This window comes from Canis lupus, chromosome 29 (assembly GCF_011100685.1).
Source record: "Canis lupus familiaris isolate Mischka breed German Shepherd chromosome 29, alternate assembly UU_Cfam_GSD_1.0, whole genome shotgun sequence".
NCBI lineage: Eukaryota > Metazoa > Chordata > Mammalia > Carnivora > Canidae > Canis > Canis lupus.
The window spans coordinates 33,899,375-33,921,069 of NC_049250.1; the positions used below are offsets into that span (position 1 = coordinate 33,899,375).

General features: G+C 32.2%; 1 protein-coding gene across 17 annotated transcripts in view; it reads left to right on the forward strand.

The window, feature by feature from the left end:
- CNBD1 (cyclic nucleotide binding domain containing 1) overlaps nt 1-21,695 on the forward strand; it is a 531,845-nt gene that overhangs the window by 262,581 nt on the left and 247,569 nt on the right. For all 17 annotated transcript variants that reach the window (XR_005381188.1, XM_038579686.1, XM_038579692.1 and 14 more), the window contains one exon: nt 753-898. Coding sequence is in view for 16 of the 17 variants with exons in the window: in XM_038579686.1 (XP_038435614.1) it covers nt 753-898 (146 nt within the window). In the remaining variant the exon portion in view is untranslated. The remainder of the gene's footprint in view (nt 1-752; nt 899-21,695) is intronic.

Below are 21,695 nucleotides of genomic sequence, written 5' to 3' on the forward strand. Positions count from 1 at the left end.
GGTCAACATAAATTTTGTATTTTTATTATGGAATTATATTTATAAAATAGTGAATTTAATGATTAAAGAAAATAAATATCATCCATCTATGATGACTGTTTTACTTAAAATTACATATGCATTTTTGGAGTTAAAATATTTATCAGATGTTAAATTGTAGATTCATTTAACTTTAAGAGTACGTAAAAGATCAAAAGTATACACTGGATTAAAAAGTCTTTTTACTATATGAAAGAGGTCTTTATTATTATGATGAGTAATAATAAAAGATAGTCTTACAATTGAAGCACTGAGTTTTCTAAAAAGGAAGGTAAAAGGACTATGTAATTTCCTAGTTTAAAGTTTCATGGATGTGATGGAGCCACCTGGGTGGCTCAGTGGTTGAACATCTCTTTGTCTCAGGTCATGACCGTGGGGTCTCGGGATCAAGTCCCACATCGGGATCCCCATGGAGTGCCTGCTTCTCCCTCTGCCTATGTCTCTGCCTCTCTCTCTGTCTTTCATGAATCAATCAATCAATCAATCAATCTTTAAAACATTTTAAAGAGTTTCATGGATGTGCACCTTAGTGCTGAAGGAGAAAAAATTCTAAAGTTGATAAACAGAATATCATCATAGGTATCCTTAAGCAAACCTTGAATAAAAAAAAAGAAATGCAAATTTGAAAGCTCAAAAATCAATAATTTTTGGTTTATTTCTTTGTTGTTAAGCTATGTTCTCTCAATTTGTAATCTTTTTGATGTTGTTTTAAGGCCCATTTACAGGACGCTGCATGAACACAAAATTGTGTGGAAGATGCTGAAAACAATTCCAGATTTGACCTGTCAGCTACCTGATGAGCATCTGAAAACACTTAGTAAGAGTGTCATTTCCGAAACCTGGGTAAAAGGCAGCACAGGTAACAGACTAATCTGGAATTTGGCAACATAAAATATATGTCACTATTTTGAGTTCTCTATAATATTCATATTTTCATGTGATACATTAAAAATGTACTGCTTGGGTATATTTTATAAATGAATAACATCCCACATGTTGGTATGTCTGTTTTAAAGATATATACTAGTGTTTTTTCCACTAGTGATTTCTCAGAATCACCCAGAAAACTCATATTTCTGTGTTCAGTTCTAAAGTTTCGATTTGGTAGGTGTGGGATGGGGCTTAATTGCATTTCCAACAATTTCCCAGCTGACACTGTTAGTATGGGAACCATATTTTGAAAACCACTCATTGATACACACATTTAATAACAATCTAGCATTGGTTTTCTTAGCAAATGGTCATAGCAATTTGACTTATCCAGCAATTTGACTTTATTTATTTACTGAACCAAATATTGGGAACAATATCTCTCCAGACAGATTTAAATTTCTAGTCCTTTTATACCAAGGATGCATGTGGGCACATTAATAGAAGTATTTTATATTGTAATTTTTGAGGGATATACAAATACACACACACACACAGAGCTACATACACACCTATCCCAACAGAATTCAACACCAGTTTTTGCATTTGTCAGATACCTTTTAGAAAAGTAGAATTAAGTTTATTTAATACCTTCTTTTTTTTTAATATAAATTTTTTAATTTTTATTTATTTATGATAGTCACAGAGAGAGAGAGGCGCAGAGACACAGGCAGAGGGAGAAGCAGGCTCCATGCACCGGGAGCCCAATGTGGGATTCGATCCCGGGTCTCTAGGATCACGCCCTGGGCCAAAGGCAGGCGCCAAACCGCTGCGCCACCCAGGGATCCCTAATACCTTCTTTATATCAGAGGATATCCCTTATTTATTCCTTACAGATACAAATAAAAATAGATATTTCCCACTCATTTTCCCTCTTTCCCGTTTAATCCGTTTCACTATTACTTCAATAAAAAATGTAAAAAAATAATTAAAAAGTAGATAATAATTATTCTCTACAGTTGAGAAGCCTAAGGCACAAAATATCATGCAGAATATTCCTGATTAGAATTGAATTTCAAACACACTTTATCCTTAATGCTAAACTCATTCTCTGTCCATTATGTCACTATTTTATAAAGTGGTTCATCTGGATCATGACATTTAAAATCTAACTATAATTTTGGAGAACATGTGTCTATTGAAATATGTCATATGTCTATTGACATATTTCAAGATTTTTCCCCTAGTGGTCATCTCTTATAATTAGTTTCATTTAATCTGACATCTAGCAGTGAAAATTAAATCATAGGAGTTTTGCAAAGGATAAAATGATTTTGAAAGGCAAGAAAGAATATTCAACGTTGCTTTGCATTAGCTTGAGGATAGTAAGTTAAAAATTAATTTATTTTTATCATAAATGCCTGAAATCATATTTATTATGGTAAAATATGGAAACAACCTAGATGAACTTTAATAGAAGATAGATTACATTATGATACATCTCTTCCATGGAATGGAAGACAGATTACATGATATATGTATTCAATGGAATTCTAGGCAGTTGTTAAAAAGATGGAGGTAGATCTCTCTGTATATTGACATGGAAACTTATTAAAATTATTAAAGACAATAGGAGTAGAGAGGTTGTAGAGTTATATAAATAATATGGTCATATTTTCACATATTTATGAAAAACTTGAAGTTATATATACACACATTATCTGCATATATACATATATAAAATTCATAGTAAAAGTACAAAGAAGTAGATCCAGAAAAACACTACAAAAATATGTATTTTAAATATTTAGCTTCATGGAGGGGAGAAGAATTGAAGGACAATGAAGGGAAACAAGTAACTCTTTCTCCTGCATATATTTGTATTGAATTTTTCACAATAAAGGTATATTCATGGGCTAGTGTTTGTAGCTATGTATTTGTTTTTTTCAAAAAGGTTTTTAAAAACTGTATTCTGATGGTATCTTACAACGTGGGTGATTGACTATTAAAATGTGAACTTTCATTCCTTGACAAATACATATCAACTTTAATTTGGTCTTTCATATTAAATAAGGGTTTTCAATTCATTTTTCAATACAGCATATTTTCAAATACTTTATAAAAATTATAGAAGTCTCTGTCTTTACATAAACCTCTGTCAAAATCCTTCTCTTGAGTTTTTAAGACATCTGATTCTGACAGTCCAGATCTATTTCACTAACAAAGCAGTCAACTCATTAAATATCTGACCTTTGTAAATCTCTTCATTCAGCCAATTTGAAAAACAGGTGCAACCAAGTGTCTTTCTCTCTCCCTTTTCTTTATTCATGTGTGCCTTTCACTCCTTCTGTTATTTAAAGTGTTCCCCCCAGAAGCCCCTCTTCACCAGGCTGCTGACTTCAGTCTGTGGCTTAGGCTTTGGTTTCTTGCCTGAAATTCACACAGCTATTTGCATTTTCTGGTCTCTTCTGGCAGGTTCTTTGGAGTGTTGTTAAGACCCTTCCTAAACTCACCATTACTCACTTAGCCTCTCACTCATTCAGCTTTCTTAATAAAATATTAACAGGGATAACAATATTATGATTTTAAGTACTAAGTAACATAAATACATATCTCTAGGTGAAAGTGGCACAACACAATTACTATAATAAGATTACTTATATTGCATATTATTTATTTACTATATTAATAGTACTATGTCTAAATACCATCTATATTACTGTAATAAAAATACTGTATAAACTATATATTATGTATAATATGTTTCTGTATGCTATATAGATATATAGCTATAGGTATATGTTACTTAATTTAAGTGATTTCAAGAGTTTTCCATTGGATCTCTTATATTATGGCCTGATCAGCGAGCATTTTTATGATTGGCAACCTAAAGCTTATGAAAGCTAAGAGAATTAACTTACTTCAGAATTCAATTTAGTGGCTAACATGGAATTAGATCTCAGATCAAAATTTTATTACTATCTACCTTTATATTAACATTTATAGATTTCCATGAAATAATTACTATATGGGATTTTTTTCTTTTATATCTTTATCACCTTTACTGTTTTCTTTTTGGAGTCCATTAAGTCTTATGGTGTTTTTTATTTCTTTCATTTTCTTTCATTTTATTCCCACCTTTTATGAGGTTATTTTTCAAAAACACCATAGCTCCTTATTTAAATAAACTCTTGCATTTATTTTTAATGTTGAAAATATTTTTATGTTACTAAATTTCAAAAATTTTTTAGCCTTTTATAGACTTTCTTTTCTGTTGTGGTTTAAATTTCATATAATATATAAAAACACAGTAGCTAAATCTCATTAAAAAAATTTAGTGGGCATCTTTTCCAGAAGTAAGTTAACCATAATTCAAATAATAGGCTCTTATAATAGAAATAGGCAAATATTTAGTCCTACCATAAATATTAAGTTCTCTTAAAAACAAACATGCCTTGAAGAACATGCATTGATCCTAAAGTATGGATATGCTTTCACTGCAACTAAGGTGTTATTCCCTATGGTTCGTGCAGATTTATCCTTGAAATCTAGCCAGAAACCTTTTTCCATCTTTATCTGCATTATGAGGACCCAGTTTCATTTCTATCTTTCCTTGTCCAAAAGATGGTTGTGAAGCTTTGAGAAAAATTAACGCAAACAAAACTACAAACTCTTCAATCACATGACAAAACTAGAGACCCTTCCCATATTTATTTCTCTAATGTTGCCATGGAATCTTACTTTCTAAATAGTGAAACTTGTAACCAGAGATGATGTTAGAACTATTCAACACCTGATCGGAACATGGACTACCCAAGCACAACAAATACCTGCTCTGAGCATTTGATACAGGAGTATTAATAAGTAATACCAGAACAGAAGCCCCATATGCATAACTTTCTTCATTTTTGTTATTGGAATATTTTCAATTAATAAAAGACTACTGGGGTTCCTGGGTGGTGCGCTGCGGTAAACTGTGGACTCTTGGTTTCAACTTAGGTCATGATTTCAGGGTCACGAGATGAAGCCCCAAGTTGGGTTCCAACTTAGCATGGAGTCTGCTTAAAACTCTTTCTCGGGCAGCCCCTGTGGCTCAGTGGTTTAGCACCGCCTGCAGCCCGGGGTGTGATTCTGGAGACCCAGGATTGAGTCCCACGTTGGGCTCCCTGCATGGAGCCTGCTTCTCTCTCTGCCTCTCTCTCTCTCTCTCTCTCTCTCTCTGTGCGTCTCTATGAATAAATAAATTTTAAAAAAATTCTCTTTCTTTCTCTCTGCCCCTATCCTCCCAACTCTTGTGAGCATGCCTGTGCATGGTGTGTGCTCTCTCTCTCTTAAATAAATAAATCTTAAAAAAAAAAGCATGAAAAAACACATACTTTTCAGGTTGCTTTTTATAATTGCGCTACTCAGGATCTAGAAATTAATGTATTTTTAAAAATCTACCTGATTTTATTAAAAATAAACAGAATATAACTAATATTTTTCAACTTCTCTAGACTAATTCTTGGATTGCCATATCTCAGAAGAGTTGACAGCTTTCTCCAATTATGAGGAGTTATTTTTAAAATATTATTTTTATATAGTTATGTTATATGTGCAAAAAAAGCAATGTGATATTGTGCTAAATGTTTGGAAGGAAAATTACATAGAATTAGTTTCCATTTCCTACAATAATATAAACATAAACTCATTTAATTGATTGTGTATTGAGTGTTTGCTAGTGATTATCACTGGAACTTATTTTCTCATTTGGGAAAACAGGAAATAAACAAATAGCAAATTAAAAAATAATATAATTTAAAGAACTATGTTCTATGAGAAAATAAAGCACAGGAATAGAGAAGGGCTAGAAATTTTTTAAATGATGATAATTACATATTTTATTTTATTTTTTCATTGTTTTGTTTTTTTAAAGTTTTTGTTTTAATTCCAGTTAGTTAACATACAGTGTTACATTCAAGAATCCCATAATTATAATTCACCAATTCCAAACATCACCCGGTGCTCGTCACAAGTGAGTTCCTTAATCCCCATCACCATTTAACCCATCCTCCCACCTACCTCCCCTCTGGTAACCATCAGTTTGTTCTCTCTAGTTAAGAGTTTGTTTCTTGCTTTCCCTTTCTCTCTTTCTCTTTCTTTTTTCCCCTTTGCTTGTTTGTTTTGTTTCTTAAATTCTACTATGAGTGAGATCATGACATTTGTCTTTCTCTGACTGACTTATTTTGTTTAGCATTATATTCTCTAGCTCTATCCATGTTGTTCCAAATGGCAAGATTGCATTCTTTTTTATGGCTGAGTAATATTCACACACACACACACACACACACACACACACACATACACACACACTATACTAAATCTTCCTTATCCGTTCATCAATCAGAGGACAGTTAGGTTGCTTCTATAGTTTGGATATTGTAAATAATGCTGCAATAAACATAAGGATGCTTGTATCCCTTTGAATTAGTGTAATTTTTTGAGGAACCTCCATATTATTTTCCACAGTGGCTGTACCGGTTGCATTCCATCAACAGTGCAAGAGGGTTCTTTTCTTCTCACTATCGTCACCAATACTTGTTTCTGGTGTTTTTTATTTTAGCCATTCCAAAAGGTGCAAGGTGATACCTCATTGTAGTTTTTATTTGCATTTCCCTGATGTTGAGTGATATTGAGCATCTTTTCATGTGTCTGTTGCTGTTCTGTATGTCTTTCTTTGAGAAACTGGTAAACCTCTAACTACTTACCAAAGAGAGAGAGACAGAGACAGAGAGAACTAGAGAGAGAGACAGACAGAGAGAGAGAGAAAAGATCCAAATAAACAAAATCACCAATGAAAGAGAAGAAAAACAACCAACATAGAAATTTAAACAATTGTAACAGAATATTATGAAAACCTATATGCCAACAAATTGACAACCTAGAAGAACTGGATAAATTCCTAAAATCATAATCTACAAAACTGAAGCTAAGAAGAACTAGAAAACTTGAACAGATTTATTGCCAGCAATGAAATTGAATCAGTAATCAAAAAACTCCCCCAAAAGTCCAGGACTAAATGGCTCCCAGGTGAATCCTACCAACCATTTATTTTTTTAATAATTTATGTATTCATGAGAGAAACAGAGAGAGGAAGAAAGGCAGAGACACAGGCAGAGGGAGAAGCAGGTTCCACACAGGGAGCCCAACACCAGACTCGATCCCAGGTCTCCAGGACCACACCCTGGGCTGAAGGCGGCGCTAAACTGCTGAGCCACCCAGGGATCCCCCTACCAACCATTAAAAGAAGAGTTAATACCTATTCTTCTCAAACTATTCCCCAAAATAAGAGGAAGGAGAACTTCCAAATTCATTCTCTGAGGCCAGGATCATCGTGATACCAATGCCAGATAAAGATACCACAAAAAAGAGAACTATAGTCCAATATCTCTGATGATATAGATGCAAAAATCCTCAATGAGATATTCACAAACTGAATTTAACAATACATTAAAAACTCATTCACCACAATCAAGTGGGATTTATTTCTGGATACAAAGATAGTTCAATGTTCATGAAACAATTAATGTGATAAATCACATCAGTAACAGAAAGAAAGAAAAAACCCATTTGACCTTTTCAATAGATGTAGAAAAAGCATTTGACAAAGTACAACACCCATTTATGATAAAAACTCTCTGCAAAGGAGATCTAGAGGGAACATACCTCAACATCATAAAGGCCTTATATGAAAAATCCACCTCTAACATCATACTCAATGGTGCAAAGCTGAGACCTTTCCTGTAAGATCTGGAACAAGACAAGAATATCTACTCTCACCACTTTCATTTAACAGTATTAGAAGACCTAGCCCCAGCAATTAGACATAGCAAGAAATAAAAGGCATCCAAATTGGTAAGGAAGAAGTAAAACTCACTATTTGCAAGTGACATGACACTATAAATAGGAAACCCTAAAAACTCCACCAAAAAACTGCTACAATTGATAAATGATTTCACTAAAGTTGCGGGATACAAAATCAACGTACATAATTCTGTTGCATTCCTACAAACTAATAATGAAGAAGCAGGAAATTAAAAAACAAGCCCATTTACAATTCCACCAAAACCAATTAAAAATATCTACAAATAAACTTAAACAGGTGAAAGACTTGTTCTCCGAAAACTGTAAAATACTGATGAAAGAAATTGAAGACAACATAGAGAAATGGAAAGACATTGCATGCTCATGGAATAGAGAAACAAACATTATTAAAATGTCTATACTACCCAAAGCAACCTACAGATTTAACCGAAATCCCTATTAGTACACCAACAGCATTTTTCACAGAATAATTATATATTTTATATGATATTTATTGATCTGGCACTATTCTAAATAGCTTATAAGTACTACCTTGCATAATGCTTTTGAAATTCTATGGCACGTGTGGTTATAATCCTCATTTTACAAAAGAGGAACTAGAGAGACAGAGATACTAAGCTGGACAAGGCAATACAGGCAGAGTGGTCAGATGACACATATATAAGATGCCAGGCTATGTCAACATACAAGATAAGAACTGAAAAAAATGACACTGTGAATTTAATATTTGAAGGGCAATAAGATTTCTGAAGGTAATGTTTTCTTCAGTGTTTTAGGCTGACATTTCCTAAAGAGTGTTCATGGAGTTCAGCTGCAGATAATGGATGTTAAAACAAACAGCTGCAAAAATAAATAAACCAGAGAAGCATTTTTGGAATGACAGGGTAAGGACCTCCAAAAATCCATAAATGGAATGAAAGGACTGTCAAAAACTGCCAATATCAACTTTTTCAGAACTCTGGAAAAAACTTATAATAATCCAGGTGTGTTTATTTCAGAAAAAATGTGGAATCTTGGTAAGAAAAGTGAGTTTTACAGCATTTTGACTTCCCATCTTCCCATCTTAATATAACTTCACTCTGCAGTAACCTAAAAAGCAGCAGCTTTGCAGTTATGGTAGCTGTAAAAACAGCCATTGGAGGTGGCAGGATAGGTTTGCATCCCTCTTATAAGTTCCATCCAGGAACACCTGGATGGCTCAGTCAGTTAAATGTCTGCCTTCAGCTCAGGTTGTGATCCCTCTTCTTCTGCTGCTCCCCGTCTTGTGCATGCTCTCATTCTCTCTCTATCTCAAATAAATAAGATTTTTTAAAAAAATAGTTCCATCCAGATGATTTGTCACAATTTGACCTGTCTGGTGGCTTCCAAGAATAGACCTATTCACAGAGCCAACCAAACAAAAACAAAAACCAATCCCAAAACAAGCAGAGAATGAAAGAAAGAAATTTTATAATGAACATAAGTGAAATAAAGAACATAAAAACAGTAGAGAAAATCAAAACCGATACTATGTTCTTTGTAAAGAACAACAAAATAGACAAACATTTATCTAGATTTATCAAGAACATTCAAATTACTAAAGTCAGCAATGAAAAAGTGGGCATCATTGTTGACCTCATAAAAAATAAAAAAAAAGATTATAAGGGAATACATTGAATAACTGTATGCCAAAAAAATTATATAACTTAGATATAATGAACAAATTTCTAGAAAGATATAAACTATCAAAACGGTTCAAGAAGAAATAGAAATAACTAAATAGATCTATATCAAATAAATATATTTAATTAGTAATTAAAAATGCAAACTATCCCCACAAAGAAAAGGCCAGATCCCGATGGCTTTATGTTGAAGTCTACCAAATATTTAAAGGAGCAACAACCTGAAAAAAAAAGAAAGAAAGCAATTCCATTTACAGTAGCCTCAAAAACATAATCTATTTAGGAATAGATGAAGTGTAAATAAATAGATCTCCAATGTTCATAGATCAAAAGACATAATACTGTTTAAATGGTAATACTCCTAAATTGTTCTACATATTTAACACAATCTCTAATGAAAATATCAGCTATCTTTTTGTAGGGGTTGGTAAACTTATGGTAATATTTAGAGGGTCCTGAAAAGCAAAAACGTTTTTAGGAAACAAATGACAAAGTTGGAGGACACACATATCTGATTTTGAAACTTATTATAAACCTACAGTTTCAAGGCAGCTTAACACTGGCACAAAGATAGATATTTTTTTTTACAAAGATAGATATTGATTAATGAAATAAAATTGAAAGTGCAGAAATAAAGCTTTAATTTCATGGTCAATTGATTTACAACAAGAATGTCAGGAAAATTCAATTCCAGAAAAGATAATTTTTCAACAAATGGTACTGACACATCTCTATATCCATCTGTATGCTAAAATATTAAGTCAGACCTTTAACTCACACCATGTATAATTATTAATCTAAAATGGATCGAAGACCTAAATGAAAGAACACAACTATAGAACTCTTAGAGGAAAATTTACAAACCAATCTTTGTGACCATGGATTAGGATATATATATATATATATATAAAATATGACACAGAAAGCACAAGTGACAAAGAGAAATAGAGAATTTGGATTTTATAAAAATTTAAAATTTTGAACTTCAATGAGCACAATCAAGAAATGAAAATGCAACCCTTGGAATGCGAGAAAGTTTTTGCAAATCATATAGCTGTAAGAGACTCATATCCAGATTATGAAGAACTCTTTCAGCTCAATAATAAAAAGGCAATTAACCTAATTGAAAAATGAGCACAAACTATCTGAAGGTATATTTCAAAAGAAGATATGCAAATAGTCAATAAGCATATTAAAAAGCTCAATATCGTTACTCATTAGAAGTTTATAAATCAAAACCACAATTATATACCATTCCATAACTGGTAGGATGGTTTAAATATAAACAATAGACAATACTAAGTGTTGTTGAAGATGTAGACAAATTGAAACTCACACATGTATGATGGGGTAGTAAAATGGTGAAGCCGCTTATTAAAATATTTTGGCAGCTCCTCAAATGTTAAACATAAAGTTAGCATTTCACGCAGTAATTCTATTCAGATATGCCAGAGAAATGAAAACATACATTCATTTGAAACTTGTACACAAATGTTCACTGATTTATTCACAATAGCCCCTAACTGGAAACAGCCCAGATTGCCATCAAAAGATGAATTAATTTTTAAAAATATCCTATATCCTCATCATAGAGTATTATTTGGCAATACAAGGGAATAACGTACTGATACATGCTACGATCTAGATGAATCTTGAAAACATTACGTTAAATGAAAGAAGGTAGTTTAAAAAATCACATATTTATAATTTCACTGATATGAACTCTCTAGAATAGGAAAATTCACTTGAAACAACAATTAGAGGTTGCCAGGAACTTGGGGGAATGGGGCATGAGGTATGACTGATGAGTATGAGTTTCCTTTGGGGATAATGAAAGTATTCTAACATTAGATCATGATGTGGACTGTACATCTCTTTGAATATACTAAAAAAAAAACCACTGAATTGTATATTTTAAAAAGAATGAGTTCCATGGAATTTGAATTTTATCTCAATGATGTCTTTTTAAGCTTGATGGGGTGCTTGGTGGCTCAGTCCTTTAAGTGTCAGACTCTGAGTTTTGACTCAGGTTGTGATCGCAGGCTTTTGAGATTCTCTCTCCTTCTGCCCCTTCTGCTCATCCCCTCTCTCTCTCTCTCTCCGTCTCTCTCTATCTCTCTCTCAAATAAATAAATATTTAAAACAAAGTCTGAGGTAAAATTCACATAATATTCATTAATCATTTGTAAGTGTACAATTCAGTGGCATTTAGAACATTCAAAATGTTGTGGAACTGTCTCTGCTATCTAGTTCCAGATATTTTCGTCTGCCCAAAATGAAACCCCAAACACAACAGGAGTTACTTTCCATTCTCACATTTTCCCAGCCCCTGATAACCACTAGTCTGTTTTCTGTCTTTAAGGATTTACCTATTTTGGAAAATTCATATGAATAGAATCATACAATATATGTTAACTTTTTTGTGTGGCTTCTTTCACTTCACATGTCTTTGTGGTTCATCCACGTTGTATGATGGGCTTCATTCTTTCTGTTGGCTATAAGCTATAAGCTATTTTTTAAAGTACCTTTAAAAAAAACAATCAGAAACCACTGGAGACCACTAGTACCTTAATACTTGCCAGTACCTGGAGATCCCTGAAATTTGAAGTCGGTAAGCCTTAATAAATCTTAAACGTTAAAAATATAAAGAACAAACAAACAGAAATGAGTTTTCTGAGGAAATAGACTTTGTGAAAGTTCAAGGAGTTAAAACTGCCAGCATGCACTGAGTATTTCCTGTAGGACACTACACCGACACTAAATGACTTCAGGAACAAGTTACCCTGTGTTTTTCTCACCACTAGCCCTCTCAGGAAGCAGCCCTGTGCAACATAACTAGGGGAATACTACCATAGTGAAAGAAACTTCTTTCCTATTAGCTTTTTAAAAATACCTTATATTAGCATAACAATGTTTCATGATATGTAATTCTTTTTACCACTGTTAATTATTGGGGAGACCTCGCTTTGTAGGACTATCCCTTGTGTTTGAAGACTGAAATTCAGCCTTACTAGTTCAGCTCTAGTGAAGGGTTGAACCTGAGCTTTGAATCCAAAGCCAACCTTTTGTTTTCTCTTACCCTTTACTGGCTCTTCAAGCAAAAATTAAATGAAGTAAAGTGAAGTAAAATAAAATAATAAAATAAAAATTCCTTAATAAATTACACTCGCAATTGTACAGTATCAAGAAACAGTGTTTTTTAGTGCATATCATCAGTAAGCCTTCCCAAAGGCAGTATGTAACATTAATGATACACTTCTTTTATCGATAATCTAGGATGTCGGCTTCGTGATGAATCATAGAAAGCAGTATTGCTTTTATGATCTTTTCTCATGTGAGAACAGTTCTGCATGATGATGCTATTATCTACCATTAGAATGGTTCTTGAGGTGATGTGTCCTTTTCATGGTGGCCTAGATTTAACATTTAATGTAAATTTTTCTTTTAAATGTCTACAGAATATACTGTGGCATTTTGTAAGTCATACTAATAAGAGGGTTAAAAATTTTTTTAGTAGTAAAAGAAAATATAAAAATGTTCATTTTAAAACTTTAAATGGAACATTGAAAAATGTGATTATAGGAAAGATAATGGTTTTAGTGTTCAGAAGTCAGAAGTTAGAAAAAACATGTAAAATAATAAAAGTTATTTAAATGATGTATTGGCCCCAAACTTTGTAGTTTGTAGAGGAAATGAGTCAAATCATCACTCAGTTTTATATCTATAATTTTTTCCCATGGAATTTAAAAATTTACTAAGTTATACATTTAGGATTAGAATGTGGTATATCTTAACATTAGGAATCAATGAAAATTTAAGAAAAAATATTTTGAGTCATTATGTACTTTAATCAAGATTTAAGCTAGCTTATAATTTGGAGTAAATGATGTTTCATTAAAAATTATTGGTATATTTTAAAGTAGAATTTTTTAATCAATGTATAGCCAAAGAGCTTTTAAAAGTTAATGTATAAAGTAATTTATAACAAATTATTCATTGGAAACAATAGAAATAGTGGCATTAATAAACAACTCTTCATGATATTTAATTATTATTAGAAAGAATGGCTTTGATAAGCCAAAAATTCTAAAGCCCAAGCTCAAATTATTATTTACATAGATATTTATATAGACTTATTTCTAGATTAATTGACACTTATTAAAAATCGCAAACAAAACTTTCATCTTGTTATCAAGGGATATATTTTAAAACAAGAAAATAGTGGAAAATCCACCTGGAACTTATATTTCTTAAGAGTAGATATTTAAAAAAAAAAGAAATCTTTACTGAGACTTTTTCTTTTTTTTAATAGACCAGAAAGCTTTAGATAACTACTTTAAAATGTTCAATATTATGAAATTCGAGGTCAGGAAAAACACATTCTTTGTGTGTTGTAGGTGCTTCCATTTATTTTTAAAGGTAAAAAAAAAAATTCTTAATTTACCGCCTGCCTACCTCTAGACATAGATACCATAACACTTTCTTCAGGCATGACTTGGCCTCAAGTTCTTCAGCTTTCCAAGCTATCTTCTCTCACCTCACTTCACCCAGCAACAGAGCTGACACTAATACACTTAAGTTCTTAATCTGAAATATGCTCTAACCTGCAGTGCTTGGACAAACTAGTCATCCAATAAATATCTGACAAATGAATGTATGCATTAATCGCTAGCATAGGTAATTGCCAACCAATGCATTCTTGAATACATAGTGCTGATTTAAAATTTGTCTAAGAACACAGTAATTTTTGTTTTATGATAGTCTGAAAATAGATGTCACTTATTCTTTCTTTCAAATAAAGTAACATCTTTGGATTGTATTGGTGAATCAATCCTAGGTGCATATGCCCAGATGCCAGCCATCCTTTTGATCTTATATAAGAAACTTAGAAATAGTCTGTCATAACTTGGCACAAGATATTTTAAATAATGCGTTTAGTAAAAAAGTTAGTTGTATTTACAATATATTATTTTCTTTTTTTGAGAACTCCTGGGAGGAAATATATTCAGTGGTATTGAGACTTCCAGTCAACTCATTTTTAAAATCTCTTGTAGTTGCTAAATCGGGTAACTGATTATATTAAAAAATTTAAGGTAAGGAAAACGGAGGAAAAATTGTTCACTGACTCAGTACTATTTCCTTGCAAATATATAGCATTTCACAGATTTTGTTTTGTAATTTAATTTATTCCTGCCTCCTTTTTTTCTTACCCAATTTTTCTTTATTCTATTTCTTCATTAACTTTTAAAACCATATTGCATACATTTTTATAAGCTTGTTTATAATTCCTTAGATAATAAGGTAGAGTCTAAATGAGTGAATGAAATCTATTACTGGAGAAAAATCAAAGGCCTTGGTCTCAATATACATGTTATGGATATGAACAAGCAATTTGAAATATGGAATTTTTGTAGTGTTTTTTTTTTCGGTAAGAAGAACTAAGTAAAAATATTAAATAATAAATTTGAAGATTATTAAAAACAATTACCAACAATTTGTGAAATTATGATTTCTCCCTTTATGAAATCTCTACAAATATTTGAAAGGAAATGTCAGAATTAATACTACTTCAGTGGAAGGTCAGTGCCCAAAATAAAATAAAAGAAATTTCATCCATTCCAGTTAGCTCTAGATTTATTTATTTGAGGTTTTTTAAATCTTAAAATAAATATCCAGTTTTCCTTGTATTTTATCTTCCACAGATTATAGTAGCATTCAAAAAAAGGTTATGAGACATGGGCTTCAAATAACTTCTCCTGGTACGTTATGGGAAGAAAAATTACCTCAAAGAGCAAAAATCCCATCTCCAAAGATACCTTAATATAATAAAAGTTGTTAAAAGGTTATTCATTGCTTTTGTTATGTTATCTCTGGGACCATTTAGATCTTGTAACGAGGATTCTATGAATTAAACTACCGGGCTTAAAAGTGGCATAACTTTCTGGTATTTTCCTAAGTTCCCACGTAATGGACTGAGAATAAAATAGGCCATCAAGGAATTTTGTCTTATTTCTCAATAGTATTCTAAGGAAAAAAAAATGAGTTGTTCCCCAAATGTTTTAGACGATTCTTTGGAGAGAAACACAATAAGGATCATTAATGAAGTTTTCATTCATTCGAGTATTTGCTAAGTGCCTAAAATAATCCAGGTAATGTGCTCTGGGCTGGAGGGACAGAGAGCAAAGTTAGAGATTCTTCTCCAAGAGGTTAGAATCTGTTGGCAGACACTGGAAATGCAGTGTCATGACAGAAATTCTGTGAAATAAGATCACAGGGGAGGGGCGTAAATTAGGATGGATGGGAGCAAGGCAGAGGTCAGGAAGGGCTCCCTGGTAAACACATAACACTTAAATTCAATTTTATAGGCCAAGTAAGAATAACCAGGTGACAATATAACTTTGTTCATCCAATTACAATTCCTTGAAACATTTAAATCCTTTTAGAATGGTTGCTTTTAGCTGAACCAGAGAGTGGGAGATTCTTAGCCAGAAATTCCCAAACATGTTTGCTTTAATCAAACTTCATATTTCTTCAAGTCCTTATGAAAATATACGTGGAAGTTTCATATCATGGAGGTTGGAAAGATAAATAATTTTATGAAATCTATTCTTTTTTTGAAGATTTATTTATTTATTCATGAGAGACACAGAGAGAGAAAGGCAGGGACATAGGCAGAGGGAGAAGCAGGCTCCCCACAGGGAGCCTGATGGGGAACTTGATCCTAGAACCTCAGGATCAAGCCCTGAGCCAAAGGCAGATGCTCAACCGCTGAGCCACCCAGGCATCCCTGTGAAATTCATCCTTAAGCAACTTGATTTTATTGAATTATTTTACTTTGGTAAAGTCTGGGAATCAAGATTGAATGGCATTTTGATCTGTATTGTTTTAATTCTTATAGTCAAATTTTTCTTAGATGCTTGGAGTATTCTTTTTATTTCCCAAAAATGATATGAAGTAATTTTGTGTATTTTGAAAATTTGTATAAGGAGCCTATGCTATTAGTTCCCTCTCATTGCTTAGGAATTTCAAAAGCTTCTATTTATCTTACATTGTTAATAAATATGTTTTTGTCACAATTCATAAGTTTAATACCACTTAGTGATTTTTAAGTAATATTTCAATTGTCATTTGAGAGTTTAATTCTATTGCATTTTATCTCTCTTATTGTGTGTATATCATTTATATATATATTTGAGGACCAGTTTCGGATGTTACATGAATTCTGAAAATTTTCTGTTAATTTTTCTGCTATATTCCATACTCTTTTTGATTATTCATTTTTATTTTTTTTGATTACTTATTTTTAATTCAATTTATGTTACTTTTTATTTGAATGATGATTTTCCTTTTTTCTCCCCAAATGTTTGTATGAAGAAGTCACCCCAAAGTTTATCTCATTCTGCAACTATTTCTGAAAGTTATTTTAAATTCTTTTATTTTTTAATATTTATGAAACTAATTTTGATGTATTCATAACTAAGTAAAAATTAAATTAGTTACATTACTTTTAGGAAATAATTGAGGCTTAACTTCTGACTGAACTTTGTAACAAGGTAATAAGAATTATTTCAATCCTTATTGAAATTCTTTATAAAATCTATAAGTTACTTCTATGTATATGTGTCTATATATATTTATTTTTATTTATATACACATATGTACACATTTTATTTTAGACATATAAATATATATACTTATACACAATAGCATACTGTGCAAATACACGTGTAATATACTACAGGCACAAACAGCACTCCTATATGTGTATATATATGTGTTTTTGTGGGTTTGTATATGTTGTATATATCCTTCAGATGTTGGAATATATTTGAAAACCTCCAGAAGTTAAGGTGCTTAAGTGATTTTTAAGAAATTACTTAATTATTCTGAGCCTTAATTTCTTCAGCTGAAAAATGAACTAATGATGTATGATATTTAGGATTATTAAAAGAATTAGTGCTAGAGCACGAGCATAGTTCATGGCAAATATTTGATACTCAATATGTGATACTTACTCTTCATGACAAGTTTAGTATATTTAGATAACAGGCCAAGCTACGTTTCTGGATTTTGGAACCCTAGATAGAAAGGTTGTTCTTTAATGAGCCATTTTTAAAGAAATAGTCAATCCACTCATTAAGATCTAAGAACAGGGCAGCCCGGGTGGCTCAGCAGTTTATTGCTGCCTTCAGTCCAGGGCCTGATCCTGGACACCCGGGATTGAGTCCCATGTCGGGCTCCCTGCATGGAGCCTGCTTCTCCCTCTGCCTGTGTCTCTGCCTCTCTCTCTCTCTCTGTCTCTCTGTGTGTGTCTCTCATTAATAAATAAATGAAATCTTAAATCTTAAAAAAAAAAAAAACAGATCTAAGAACAGTAACCATATAGAGAAAATCTAGGGAAAGTATAGTCACAATTCTAATCAAACACTGTTATTTTGCTCAATAATGAACAATGTCTTTTTTGATGAGTTTAAATTACTCTTCATTTTCTTATGGACAATTACACTATCAAACCCTTTTCTAGGTTTGCTTTTGTTACGTAATGTTTATGCCATAAATATGTACTTAGGTATACATATATTGACTTTTTATTTAACATTTTAAACTAGCATATATTACTTTCAAATGTGCCTTTTTTCTCTTAAAATGAAACATGATATCTGTATAAGTCACACATATAGTCTTACCTTACCATAATTAAAACCACAGTTCTATAAAATACATTGAAAGAAAGGGAAAGAGTAGAACAGCAGGCAGGGAGAGAACACTGATGCTATGATGACTTACCCAGGCTGGCACAGTAATTGTTGTGTTTAATACTAGCTCCACCACTACTGGCTCTCTGAGCTGGGGCTGGATGTATAATTTCTCAGTGCCCTCAGTTTCCACAGTTGTGTTATTGGAACACTCCTAGTACCTGAGTCATACAGTTGCTAAGATGATAAAAAGTGTTAATATATGTAATATGTTTGGAACAGTGGACAAAGAGATTAAAAAATGTTATCGACTTGTAGTTGCACATTTTTTCCTAGTTTTCCCCCACTATGTTTGCATCGTATTCCTTTCTACTGATGTGCATAGAATGAGGACATTTCACTCCTAAACACTTCATTGTTTACCTAGAATTCAATATTTCTTTCCAGTCCTTTATTTTTAAAGGTAAAATTTACATAAAATGATGTGCATATATACACCTTAAGTGTATCACTTGATGAGTTTTGACAAATACTGTAATCTAAACCCCTATCATGATACAGAACTTTACCAATTTCCTTCCATGTTTCTTTCCAATCTGGCCCACTCATCAGAGGCAACTGCTTGTGTTTTCTTTCTTCTCTTTCCTTCCTCCCTCCCTCCATTCCTTCTTTCCTTCCTTCCTTCCTTCCTTCCTTCCTTCCTTCTTCTTGTATAAATCAGTTTTGTGGGGAGCTTTTAGAACTTTAGAACAAAATAAAATGATAAAGACTCTTTTGTAAAAGCCTTCTTTCAATTACTGTAATATTTTTGAGATTCATTCATGTCACATGAATTAATAGTTCATTTTTATGGCTGAGTAGTATTTCACTGTGTGTATCTATCAGAGATTTTTAAAATATATTTTCTTCTGATTGGATACCTGAACCATTTCCAGCTTTTAGCTCCTTTAGGTATTACGCTAAAGCTGTTGGTAATACTCCTTTTGTGAACATCTATTTTTGCTTCTTCTAAGTAAACACGTAGAGCTGATTACTGGAACATAGGTTAGATATATGTTTCATTGTATTAGAAACTGCCAGACTTTTGGGATCCCTGGGTGGCGCAGCGGTTTGGCGCCTGTCTTTGGCCCAGGGCACGATCCTGGAGACCCGTGATCGAATCCCACATCGGGCTCCCGGTGCATGGAGCCTGCTTCTCCCTCTGCCTGTGTGTGTCTCTGCCTCTCTCTCTCTCACTGTGTGCCTATCATAAATAAATTAAAAAAAAAAAAAAATTAAAAAAAAAAAAAAAAAAAAGAAACTGCCAGACTTTTTACAAAGCAATTAAACAACTAACTTTGCATTCCCACCAACAATGTATGAGGATTCTATTTGCTTCAGATCCTTGCCAATATTTATTTTTTTTCAGTTGTTAATTTAAATTATTCTGTTTCTTTCTCTCTCTCCCTCTACCCCTCCTCTTTCTCTGTTTCAAAATAAATGCATTTATAAAAATTATGGTTTGTATTGAAGATTTATTTTTTCTCATACTTTTTCTATTTTTTTTTTAATTTTGGGGAAAAAATTTTTTTGCAGTGTCTGACTTGTTCTTGGCGCAGATCTTGATCTTAGGGTCATTAGTTCAAGCCCCATGTTTGACTCCACCCTGGGCATGGAGCCTACTTAAAAAAAATGAGCAGTAAATTGAACAATTATTTTATGAAATTTAAAATTAACAGCTAAAAAACACTTGTCAATGTCAGGCAAATGATTACAGTACTTGTAGCTTGAGATAATATTTCTAAGGGGGCACCTGGGTGGCTCAGTGGTGGCTCATCTTTGGCTAAGGTCGTGATCCTGGGGTCCTGGGATTGAGTCCACATTGGGTTCCCCTCAGTGAGCTTCTTTACCCTCTGCCTATGTCTCTGTGTTTCTCATGAAGAAATAAAATCTGAAAAAAAGGAGGATAGAAAAAAGGAGAGATAATATTTCTAGGAGCTTTATTACATAAAGACACAAAACATACTGTAATCCAAACCAGTTAAAGATAATCTTTCTGAGAACTGTGTTGTATGACTGGAGAAATGATCCAAGTGATGATAAGGAAATTAAGGACATAGATTTATGTAAGATATTTAAATAAAATGCTTTATGCATTTTATATTAGGTGAAATATTTCCAAAATGATATTATTTGATATGAAGTTTTAAGTATTAACTAATTCAAACATAATTAAAAAAAATCTTTTCATCTGTATCTCTAAAATGTTATTAATTCAAACTGGCCAAAATTTTTAAAAATAATCTTCTCATTGGTATAATTTGGTTATTTATATTGATTTTGGAATTTATAATTTATTTAAACTCTGTAATTTCCACATAAAAATTTATTATATCCACTGAATAATTGAAAAAAATACAGAAAAATTTAATACATATAGATAATTTGAATTACCATGACAATTTTAGCATGACAGTTTTGTGCATAATTTGATTTAGCATGACAACTGGAAGTTGAGCCTAGAAATATTTGAGTCTCCCAAAATTACACAATGAATGCAATACTGGGACCAAATATTATATTTTACCTTTATAGTGAACTTTCTACAATATAGTTCTCATATAGCTCACTTGATAGCTATTTAAAAACAATGTTTCTACATAGATTAGATGTTTAGTAAGAAGTGATATTGTGCTATCCAGAAAGGAAACTATTTTAAGCTTGGGCATTCAAGTAAACACAACCCTTGCTTTAAAGAAGACAAAGTCACTATCTTGTGTACAGATTTTGACCAGTAAAGCCCCACTAATAAAGCACTCATTTGAAAAAAAAAAAAAGTAGATAAGGCAAGCAATTTTCATCACTTAGGCATTTGTTCCTAAAAATCAATTTGTGAAGTTTCTATTTATAGCAAGATAATAAGCAAAATTTAAGAAAAGTTCTTTTCACTGCACTTGAATAATTTGCTCCAATCCTATAAAGTAATGTAAACTATTAGAAAGTGACATCATCCAGTTCCCATGCCCTGCTTCTTCAAAAGGTCAGGCTTCAGAAGAACTAAAACAGATTTAAGTTGCACTCAAAATGGTCACAACTGAATAAACCAACCAGACTTACAGGAACATAGTTAAACTTCAAGAATTGGAATTAGATGACAGATTGTGGAGAGTTATAATGTGGAGTAGGAGAAATACTGGAAAAAAACACTTCTTCCTAGTGATCTCCCTCTCCAAACTAGCTTCTGTGAGCAATCATCATTATATTCAGGGCAAAGACAAATAAAAATTATATATATAACATATAAATATTTATAAATTATATATATTAATATATAGTTACCTATATAAATTAATCAAAATGGCATTTTTGAAGGGAAGTAACATTTTAAGCAGTTCAGGAGTTTTCTGATCCTGTTTTTCTCAAAGTCTTAAGTCTATTAATTGCAATATGTTACCATGGCTTTTTTTCTAGATCTATCAGTTCTATCAGAGGATTTATAATTGTCAGCAAAGAATTCTCCAAATATGGATACATGTCTTTTCTATTCTTTTTATTTGAGTGAATTAGTTGTGAATGCCTAAGTGCT